The sequence below is a fragment of the Oncorhynchus masou genome, chromosome 13 (assembly GCF_036934945.1).
Source record: "Oncorhynchus masou masou isolate Uvic2021 chromosome 13, UVic_Omas_1.1, whole genome shotgun sequence".
In the NCBI taxonomy this organism is placed as follows: Eukaryota; Metazoa; Chordata; class Actinopteri; order Salmoniformes; family Salmonidae; genus Oncorhynchus; species Oncorhynchus masou.
Genome location: NC_088224.1, coordinates 38,266,451 through 38,278,152, shown reverse-complemented (window position 1 = coordinate 38,278,152; position 11,702 = coordinate 38,266,451). Strand labels below are relative to the sequence as shown.

The following is an 11,702-nucleotide window of genomic DNA, read 5'->3' as shown; positions in this document are numbered from 1 at the left end:
ACCAGCAGGCATTACACCAAAATACCTGTTTGTTTGTGTGTTTCATTTTGAAATAGTACTTCAACATGACTTGGGCTCGGTTGATGCTGGGAGAGACCATTTTGAGTGACAGGTTTAGAGCTTGAAGCTTGGGAGGAAAGCGGCCAAAGTAAGTACATTTTTAAACATTGTTTTGAAATAAAAACGCAACGGTAGCTTTACTTACAAACGCATCTTAGTACATGGGAAGGTAAAACGGTTTCTTTCATTTTTACACACATGAAACAATGATTTCTGGGAAATGTGTTTATGATAGCAAAACTGAGGTAATCAAGTTCATAGTAGCGGATGCACACGGCTGCAGGAGTATTTTCAAGATGCAGCTACAGTGTAACAGGGAGCATCACATACACTGTTGCAATTACTGGCATAATAACCGTGTTGCTATAGCAGCTAGAGATGACATTGTAACTATGTTGTTGTGAAAACGTTTTGGCACGCGACCTATGTGTGCCGTCATTCCTTTGCGCCGGAAAGGGACATACATCAAAAGGAGGCGTAGTCCTCCGCACAATTTTATGCAAAATATCAACAACCTAATTGAATGTACTGCAATATCGTCGTGCAAAAGGAATTGTTGCATACTGCGACGCATTGAAGTCGAGAGAGAAACAAAAGTGGCAATACACCGACGTCCACGGTGAGCAATGGATTTGCAGCAAACGATGGGCACGGGTAGCTAACTAGTCACAGTAGCTAGCTTGTGTGCTAGCACTGGCTGCAACTAGGTACTGTAGCTAGCTAGCAAACTACTGTAATGGCAAGCAGCACTCAACTTGCTTCTAATTATAGTGCAACAAGTGAGCTGTATAGCATGTTCATAGCTAGCCAGCTAATAATGATTTACCTTGCAAGCGACTAATAATGCATTTATTACTAGCCATTGAATTTATGTTGCATGACAATCAAATGTTTGCAAGCACAGCCAGGAGAAGGAGTGAAAGGAGGCATGACATTCTTGATTGATGGCTACAATATCGTGTCAACATGTAAATCTAGATGTTAGTTATCCAGGCATGACAGATATATTCCACCTCTCCACAGAGCTGCAGTGTGAATAATCCTTTACCTTCCACCAGTGACGGATAGCCATGTCTTTTCACATGGTTTTCTAGTCAGCATTTGATTGAACGCTCCTCTTCTCTTCCTCAGTGATGGAGACAGATGGGGATCAAAACCAGGGCTCAACCAATGGAACCACTCCATCAGGGGTGAATTCCCGCCCCTCTCAAATGAACTCCATGTCCCTGTACGAGAGACAGGCTGTGCAGGTCAGTAATTGTGGGTGGGTGTGCATGCATATGAATGGGGATATTATGTTTAGCCTGATGCCTTTTTCTGACATGACAATCCCAAATTGTACTCTGTGTCACTCAGTGTCATCTGTAATCCTGCCTGTAGTGTAGTTATCGCATTATCACTCTGTAAGCGCTCGTATATATCAACCTGCAGGCTATTGACAGTGCAATGTCAATGACTCCCTCTCCCTGTTTTCTATCTTGTGCAACTGAAGGCCCTTCAGGCGCTGCAGAGGCAGCCCAACGCAGCGCAGTACTTCCAGCAGCTGATGCTGCAGCAACAGATCAACAGTGCCCAGCTACAAAACCTGGCTGCAGTACAACAGGTACAGAAGCATCCTTATGAACCACCCCTACTAATAATGCATGCTCAGAATAGAACGGCATGGGTGCTTTTTTTGTTGTCCTGGTCAGGTTGCGAATGTTTAGGCTATAGGATGACAGTACACTATGTTGAAACATCATCACGAGGTTTGCTACATGGTCCGTTTTTTTACCGCTCTAAACTCGACTAGGATAGAGCTTCTGTCGATTGCGGTATGGCAATGGCTTTTGACATTAGTCCCTTTCGTCCCTGTTCTAGGCCACCCTTGCTGCCAGTCGACAGTCCAGCCCTCCCGCCAACAGCACCTCTCAGAACACAAGCACCACAGTCACATCTGTACGTTTACACATCTATGACAACTAGTAGGCGTGCTACCCAAAATCACTGATAAGAATCCAGCTTCAAAGAGGCCACTCCAGTAATATTTACTTAAAACCACAATTTGCTTTTTGAGAATGATAATGACATTCTATATATTTGAAATCACGGGCACCTGTATTGTTTGATCGTCTCCAAAATAGTCAATACAGTTAGCTTTGATTGTTCTCAAATCCACTTTTTTCCCTTTCCCCTTCAGGTGAATGTAACCACTTCTGGGGGTGGTGCCATAACCAGCACCCGCGCTATAGGCCCAGGCTCCTCCGCGACATCCACTATAAGCCAATCAGTGCTGCTGGGCGGAAACGCGGCAGGACAGGGACAGATGTATCTGAGAGTGAGAACCCATGCACTATTGCCTGATTCACACTATAAGGCCGACCCGAACAAAACTTTGCTGGCTTAGTTCCAATTCCATTATGGTGGATGCATAACCAGGTCAGCACAGTACTACTTAGGGCTGTGACGGTCCCGAAATCTAGTCAGCCGATGATTGTCAAGCAGATAACTGTCGATCTCACGGTAATTAAAGCCAGCATCTCCTGACTTCCACACATAACCTACAAGCCACTGAGGCAGACCTTTGGAACATCTACATTTTAAAAAGTCTAATAAATCAATGTAATATAGCCTACACCTTCACAATAAATCCAGTATTTATTTTAGACAGATCTAAAGAAGCATGATATGAAGAAAACGTAGTCTATTTCAGAAGAACAGAATAGCAAACTCTAGGGCCCCCCCTAGTGGCGCAGCGGTCAAAGGTACTGCAGAGCTTGAGGTGTCACTACAGATCCGGGTTGAATCACGCGACGCATTGCTCTCGACTTTCGCCCCTCCCGAGTCCGTACGGGAGAGCAGGGATGGAACAAGACTGTAAATACCAATTGGATATCACGAAATTGGGGATATTATTTTTTGAGAATAGCATACTCTGAGTTGTCCTTATGTTAGGCCCTGATCTGGCTATGTCATATGGCTGTGGGCTACACTAGTTAATTTAGCAGACAAGATTTGCATAGAATTCCATGGCATTATTTTATAGTATGAAGTATACAATTGAACAAAGCTGAATAAAATAGAAAGCATATTTTTGCCGAAGGATTTGAGGGAGTGGGCACATGCGACTATTCTTTGTTGAGCGGTTAACATAGAAATAGGTACTCCTATATGCTTAATTTAGAGTTATTAATGTATCTCTAATTGGTCTACCAACTAAATGTTTTGATGCGACAAATAATGATTTGAAAAAAGTCACTTGAAAGGCATGAGCTCTGCTTTGTTTTTTTGCGCAGACTGTACACACTTCGTCAGTCTCTCGTTCACAATTTTAGAAACACTTGATAATGCCCCGAATTTCCGGCAGAATCCCCGTTGTGTGGCCATAATTCACCCTAAACAATCCATGCCTTTTGCACCCCTTCTCCCTGAGTACTGCCTGTTCCAAAGCACTTCTCACTCACACCACTCTCCATCATGTGATCTGGTCTTTCTCACAGGCTACAAGTGAAGACAGACACATCGGGGTGCGTATTGAAGATATTGGAAAAACTGTCCACATTTACTTTTCGTCAGCCAACAAGATGAGTAGGCCTAACGAACAGAAAAAGCACTAGTTTATATCAATCTACTATCCCTATAGTACAAAAGTTGACCTATTCTGTGTGAGAAATAAATATTCCAAACATAGTCTGGGACAGTTGTGGGATGTGATAGATGCCAAATGAATTAACCTCTAGCATCAAAACAAGTTTTATGCAATGTGGCTGAAGCAACAGATCAGAACATTTAACTTAAAATGTTGATAAACTATTTGGCTATTTCTTTACATTATAAGCGCACACAGCAGTAAGCTATAAGTGTGAATGTTCCATTAGTGGGAAAACACGATTATTAAAAGTGCTTTTATTATAAAGGTGCATTTTTATGGTTATCTTCCCCAAACTCGAAACTCACGCGCTGCTTATGTATGCCAGTTAAGCTCTATTTGACCACGTTAGTTGTGATACAAACCTTATCAAAACATATAGGCCTTTGGGCTATATGAGGTGTGGACTATGATTCGAAGAGAAAAAAGGACATTGTTTCTTGCCTTAAGATGGGCATCAAGTGATAATATATAATTCACAAGTGATAAGCTAATATTGTCACCCATCAGACTATTCTTTAATCTTGTCTTTACATATACTAAATAATATATGTGTGAAATCCGTTTTGATTTAGAATGGACCATTATCATGCACATGTCTCGAAACAGGGGCAGGGGAAAAAATACATGTCATCTCTGCACTTAAATAGCGAATGGAGGACACTCATCCCAGCCAGGTAGGCTATACTCCTGTTGTAAAGATAAGCAATGTGCTTAATATTTGCTTAATATTAGGAAAGTTGAGAAATAAATATAGTAGGCCTAGCCTATGGAAAGCTGATGGGGTCCTCCTCTTTTTAATAGAGGCCATCACTCTGTTTTCTCGCGCAATTGCATAGCCTATAGAAATGTTGCGCAACATGAGCTCATGGGCTCTCATTAAGTGTTTCATTAGATTTTTGATGACATTTGCATTGTCAGAGTGATTAGAGGGACAATAGAGTGCTGAGTACCAGGCAGTTAGCAAGTTTGGTGGGCTACTAATGACCAGCAGCAGTGTCAGAGAAGCCAAATTACTGTGACTAAACGGTCACGTGGAATTTGACTGCCTTCATGACTGGTAACCGCCGGTGTGGCGGTAATACGGTCACCACAACAGCCCTAGTACAGCTTAGCTTGGTTTGGTTTGGGCTTGGCTCAAGAGTATCAGCTTTTGTCATTTGCCTCCATGAAAGGACTATTTGATTGACACTCTTTTGTTATACTGTAGGTGAACCGGTCTCTGAGGTCTCCCCTCTCCTCCCAGCTCATCTTTATGCCTGGTAGCACGGCAACCACTGCCATGGCAACAGTCACCCAGCAGCCGCAGACTCAGCAGCAGCAACAACGGGAAGATACACCTACTTCCTCCAGCAACCAATCAGACAATGACCAGGTATGGATCAACTTCGTATTCGTGACTGAGAACATTGGAGTGAGTCCTGCTTTTGTGATGTAATCTAGAATAGCTCGTTCCCAGTCCTGTTGGTGCTGTCTTGCCTGTTCCTGTGGCCATTACAGCACAAACAGATCTGGGACCAGGCAAAATCTTGAATATTTGTGCAGTCGAACTACAGTATTGGGCTCTGAAATTGGTGAAACTAGATTTTTCTTCTCTTGCATCCTTCTCTCTGGCCTCTTCTTTCCATCAATCGTCATACACTCATCTCCCCCTTTCTTTCTGGGCCAGGTACAGAACCTGGCTCTGCGATGTGTCAGCAGTCCCAAGGGGGTCGGGGTCAAGACTGAAACCCCAGAGAGGGGTGAACCAGGTGGGGAGTGAAATCGCAGCTTACCTAGCCTTACATACTTATCATACTTTCTTACCTGTTAGTTATTCATTTCCTTCCTCATTCTTTCCCAGCGACCTACTCCCTTGTCCAGTCATCTCACCAGCAGTTCAACCAGTCCACTCCACAGTCTACCACTAAACCAACCCAACAGCAACAGTCCCACATTAAGATCCCCACCTACATCCAGAGCTCCAACGCCAACCTGTCCTCTCTCAACCTCAAGACGGGCAACCACCACTCCAACACCCCCTCCTCACCCTCCACCTCTGTCCCACTCTCACAGCTCCTCCTCTCTGGACCCAACTTTGGCCGGGGCGGGGCTATCACCACAGTTACCTCCGCCGCCACGGCGACGCACATTCTGGTGCCCACCTCCAATGCACCCGCCCAGTCCCACAGTTACCAGGTGGCTGCTGCCACCATCAAGCCCAATGTTAGTACTCAAACACTGGTGGTTCAGCCTCTGCAGAAAAGCACTGTTAACGACAAGGGAGGCCACGGGAACGGTCCCGTTCCAATCCAGCCCAAAACTCAACAGGGTCTCCGTATGCCCCTGCAACTGCCATCCCGCAACCCGCCTCCCATCCTCCCCGCACCCCCCGCCAACAATCAGACTAGTGCTGCCCAGCCTCCGCCGCACATCCCAGTCCAGATAGTAGGAGCCAGGCAGAGCTCCATAGGAAGCCCCCAGGCTTTGGCCTTGGTCCAGGCCCGGAACACCTGTTCCCAGGATGGAGCTACTCTTCTGAGTAGTTCCAGCAGAGCCAGCATTCTCACCATGGTGGCCTCCATCACTTCCAGAGAGGGAGGGGTGATAAACCGACGGACGGATTTAAAGAGCCTTCAATCAGCCCAGGAAACCCTCCCATTGGCCCACATCTCTCACGTGCATGCGCAAGCCAATCAGAATCAGAGACCTGGGCTGAAGCCAAGTCCAAATTGCACCTTGGCCAGCAGCAACTCCTCTCAGTCCCATGCAGCCATCTCTCCTCCCACCCTCTCCCATTCCTCCCATACTTTACCCCTGCCTTTGGTTGAGGCGAGCAGCACCGTAGTGGCAGCCAATGGAGAGTCTGTGTGTTCTCAGCCTACCCAGGTGAGTTGTTCATTACTAACACAACAATTTACTGACGTTTCTAAACAACGTAGTGGTTGTCGATTCCATTTGTGAATGAATGACATTCCTCTCAGGGTAAGTCGATGAAGAGGAAATCCGAGTCAGTCGCAGCCAATGACGATGATGGTGCCCCTCCTCCCCACCTTGTTCCAACGAGTGAACACTCCCCTGCCCTCTCCTCCTCCGCCACGGAAGCAGGTAAGGAATCCACTAATAAATGGGCCCACTTGTCTTCAATACTTTGCCTTTCTCATTCCTCTCATTTACGACCACTGAAAGGAGGATAGGATAAGAGTGCAAGGAGACAATTTTCCACCTTGGCCCAGCCACCAAGTTGACAAATCCCCTTGGATCAATACCTATGCATGATTCCAAAAACCTCACGTTTGCACAGATTTAGCCACTGTGGCCAGGCAGACTTGGTTAAAATTGTTCAAAAATAAATTATAAAATCCTTTCTCCCCCCACCCTTCTTTTCTTAAGGCTCTGGTCCACTTTCTCCCTCCCCCTCTCCCTCTCGTTCCCCTGCTCTCTCGATGTCCCGTATGGGGGGTGGCCAGGTGGAGAGAGCCCCCCCTCAACAGGCTGTGGTCAAACCCCACGTCCTCACCCACCTCATAGAGGGCTTCGTCATCCAGGAGGGAGCTGAACCTTTCCCTGTACATGCAGTATTCACCTTGGGATTTGTAGTTTTTGGAGAAGTTGTAGCTCTCATATACAATACAACATTCATTCGTACCCTTTTCGGATATAAACCACCTGATATAAATAATGACATGTACTGTAGATGTAGTGACATGTACTGTATAATAACGACATGCACTGTAGACACTATTCTCAATAATTCCCTGTAATCAGTAATGTTGAACACCACACATTTTGTTCCTGTATTTTGATTGACAGGTGAGTGGCACAGTGAAGGAGCCAGCTGGAGAAGATTTGGCCATGGACAATATAGACTCTAGTCAGCCTGAGACTGTGACTACAGCTACAGGTTCGGCTCAGACCACAGTCCCGGGTCACGTTTCCATCGAAGCCTCTGCAAACTGCAATTGGTATCGTTCTTTAAACCTTTTCCTGTTCTCTTCCCAGTGCTGAAGTGTGAGTACTGCAAAAGCTTCGCCCCAGCCAGACAGTTTAGAGGGACGAAGCGCTTCTGCTCCTTGACCTGTTCCAAGAGGTACAAATTCCCTGCTGTATGTCTACTATATGTCATTATAAGTATACTATATGTCAGTATACACTGAGTGTGCAAAACATTAGGAACACCTTCCTAGTATTGAGTTGCTCCCCCTTTTGCCCTCCGAACAGTCTCAATTCGCTGGGGCATGGACTCCACAAGGTGTCGAAGGTTTTCCACTGGGATGCTGACCCATGTTGACTCTAATGCGTCCCACAGTTGTGTCAAGTTGGCTGGATATCCTTTGGGTGGAGGACCATTCTTGAGACACACCGGAAACTGTTGAGCGTGAAAAACCCGGCAGCGTTGCAGTTCAAACCGGTGCGCCTGGCACCTACTACCATACTCTGTTCAAAGGCACTTAAATATTTTGTCTTGCCCATTCACCCTCTGAATGGCACACGTACACAATCCATGTCTCAATTGTCTAAAGGGTTGAAAATCCTTGACCTTGTCTCCTCCCCTTTATCTGCACTGTTTGGAGAGAATTTACGTGACATCAATCAGGGATCATAGCTTTCATCTGCATTCACCTCGTCAGTCTATGTCATGGAAAGAGCAGGTGTCTTTAATGTTTTGTACACTCAGTGTATGCCTACTATATTCCTCCGTGTTGCTCCAGGTATAATGTGAGCTGCAGCCAGCATTTCCGCCTGCGACAGGGGGGTCACCTCTCCCACTCTGACGAGGACGGGGTCCTGAGGAGGAGGGTCCCCCACAGGACCAGCTCTGAGATCGCCAGTGCCAAAATAGCCGGGAGACCCTTACCAGTTAAGGTAATGGTCAGTTGATCATTGATAGTTGTACACTTGTTTATGAGCTGGCATGGATGACTGAAGAGACCTGTATTGCTGTCTGTCCAAACTAGAAAAGGTGGAAAGTAGGGTGGTTTCTAGATGGGTTTAAATCACTAACCCTAATTTAAACGTTTACCTTTCTGTCCTCAAATAGCTTCAAAATCTGCTTGTCAAACGGTAATGCCATATTTGTCGTGTTCAAGCGTGGCCATGTTGTGACTACCCTGTTGCACACGCACCTCTCACAAAATCCTGGTTCACTGTCTACAGTGCCGCTCCGAGTCCAGCCGATCGGAGGACGTCTCCAGCTGCGGGGAGGACGAGGACGATCCCATGTCCCTCTCCCCGGCCTCCTCTTCTTCCTGCCACCAGCCTCCGCCCACACTCCGATTGGAGGGCTCGGAGGCGCCCCACTTCTTGCCCGGCAGCCCCGCCCAGTGGAGTGTGGAGGAAGTGTCTCAGTTCATATCATCTCTGCAAGGTTGGTACCATAGAGATGAGCTCTATGTTGTACTTCACTTACTATAGACATCATTGGTTGATACCGTCAGCTTAGAAGGACATGCGTTGTCATGCAACAACACCCAAATGCTACTCTGTGTTTCTGTTGCTTTTGAAATCTCGAATTACAGTTATCTTGCATGTTTTTTTGTGTGCTTTTTTAAATCCCTCTATTATTCTATGATGTTGAGGTAGCAGGCCATTGCTATTAGATTTTCACCATTGTAAATGCTGTTCATGTTATTGTCTTGCTTACCGTCTCCCCTTCCCTCTCTCTCTTTCCCGCCCTCTCTTACTCCCAACCTCCCTCTTTCTATCCCTCTCTCCTCTCCTCCTTTTCTCCTCACCCAGGCTGTGAGGAGCTGGCGGACCATTTCCTGTCGCAGGAGATTGACGGACAGGCCCTGCTGCTACTCCGAGAGGAGCATCTCATGTCCACCATGAACATCAAGCTCGGTCCCGCCCTCAAGATCTGTGCCCATATCAACAACCTGAGAGACTGAGAGGAAGAATGAACGGAGGAAAGGAGAGGTACTCCCAAGAGAAAAATGAGAGAAAGAAGAGAAAGGAGGTGACAATATGGCTGTTGAAATACTTTTGAACCGTATTAAGTGGGGTCCCTGTTGGTTTTACTATGTTTTGTCAAAACAAACAGAATGAAAAGCGGAGAAAATGAGCCTTCTATCCACAAAATGTGGACCTTAAATGTGGAGTATTATGTTATATTATGTGAGTGAGTGAGCAAACCCTTTATGTGTGTAATATTTGCCTATATATTTAAATATACCTTTGTTGGCTGGACTGCCTTTGTTTACGCTGTAGAAAATCATTGTGGAAATTGTGGCCTTTAAGTAGTTTCGATGATCAAAAAAATAGTACTAGAACGGAGTCGTCCGTTAAAAAAAAAACGTGTTTCATATCATTCCTTATTTTTACGAGTAGTTATGAATGGTAAGGTCATGTAAAGCAATGGACACATTGCCTTTGCCAACCATTACTGGGAAGTAGCAAATATATTGGCCTAAGAAACTTGACAAATAGAGGGAGACATGTTCTGTCTGCTGAAATGAGCAAGCAACTTACAATTGGTGCATAGGATTTATATTAACAAAACGTCCTCTTTAAAGTGGCAACAATAATCTATGCGGATCTGAAGTACAGGGATACCCGATCCAAGTGATACCATCCCATAGGCTACTTCAGTTTTCTCAACATGTTTTAGATTATATGCCCTCCTGCTTATTTTAAATGTTAGTTTTTTTTAACCTAAATGGGATCGGTGTCCCTTAACCGGGATGGTTGTTGCTCAATATGCGATAATGTGACTAGAAAACATTGTATACAACAGCAAACTTTCAGGGACATAGACATGTCTTATATGGGCAAAAAGCATAAATTCTTGTTAATCTAACTGCAGTGTCCAATTTACCGTAGCTATTAAAGGAAAAAAATACCATGCTATTGTTTGAGGATAATGCACAACAACAAAACACTTTTATCACGGCAACTGGTTTGATACATTCACCTCTGAAGGTAAATAATGTACTTATATTCAGTAATCTTGCTCTGATTTGTCATCCTGAGGGTCCCAGAGATAAAATGTAGTGTAGTTTTGTTTGAAGAAATCCATTTTATATTCAAATGTAGTAACTGGTTTCTACAGTTTGACCCCACTGCTGTCTCTAGCACCATACCCACCCCAACCCCGGCCATCTAGATGTGTGAAGGTTAGGGTGATCCGTGATCCATCGTGTATGGCATTCCTGGGAGTGTGTAAACTTAAATGTTTCATTACCATAGCATTTTTGTATGTCCTCTATAGTTATGTACTTGAACACATATAAATTGACAAATTCGGCACATTTGGGAAAACTCCTGGCAGACTTGATGCAAAATATTGTGTAGCCAGGTAATTCTTGACTGGACCAGTCTGAAACTTTGCATACACACTGTTGTCATTTTGTGGACAAAATTTAAATTATACCTACAATCCAATCTTAATGAATGGCCTCTTGCATTTCAGAGATGAGGGGGGGGGGCACAATGAAAACGCATGTTTTTTGGTTTGTATTATCTTTTACCAGATGTGATGTGTTATATTCTCCTACATTAATTACACATTTCCACAAACTTCAGTGTTTCCTTTCAAATGGTTTCAAGAATATGCACATCCTTACTTCCGGTCCTGAGCTACAGGCAGTTAGATTTGGGTATGTCAGTTTAGGTGAAAAAAAAAAAATGTCCAATCCTTAATCTTAAGTAAGGTCTTTGCACTTTTACACACAGGAAGAGCTATTTACAGTAGGGATAGAAAATGTCACCAAGGTCGTGCTCATTAGGCATCAAACGGAAGGAAACTGACTGAAACAGAGAGGGACTACCTGGACTTTTCCAATAAGAATCAGTCATTTTCATGCTGCGTGCCCTAATGAACATGACCCTGGGTTGTGGTCTTCCTCATAGCTTTCCTTATAACTTGCACCTATCCAAGGCTCTTGTGACAGTAGCAATGACTGTGGCTATTATGAATAATCAGTAATCTTATGATTAGGTGCTCTGCTAATTGTGTTTTAAATTTAAAGCTTGGCGAAGGCTAGGTCAATATCATGCAAAACAAATAATAAACCAACTACTAGGACAACACGCA

General features: G+C 44.7%; 1 protein-coding gene across 4 annotated transcripts; it reads left to right on the top strand.

Annotated features, from left to right (window-relative positions):
• Positions 1-78: 78 nt before the first annotated feature.
• On the top strand, positions 79-11,698 carry LOC135552265 (polyhomeotic-like protein 1). Of its 4 annotated transcripts, none has more exons than XM_064983782.1 (15): positions 79-148; positions 1,192-1,310; positions 1,553-1,663; positions 1,921-1,998; positions 2,240-2,377; positions 4,899-5,063; positions 5,358-5,439; positions 5,532-6,556; positions 6,652-6,775; positions 7,061-7,236; positions 7,481-7,571; positions 7,670-7,757; positions 8,380-8,533; positions 8,825-9,035; positions 9,407-11,698. In XM_064983782.1, coding segments are annotated over exons 1-15 (2,715 nt in total). In that variant the 5' UTR covers positions 79-147; the 3' UTR covers positions 9,559-11,698. The 4 variants fall into 4 exon arrangements, with proteins under 4 accessions (XP_064839854.1, XP_064839856.1, XP_064839855.1 ...); XM_064983783.1 differs by lacking the exon at positions 79-148 and adding an exon at positions 371-679; XM_064983784.1 differs by lacking the exon at positions 1,921-1,998.
• The last annotated feature ends 4 nt before the right edge of the window (positions 11,699-11,702 follow it).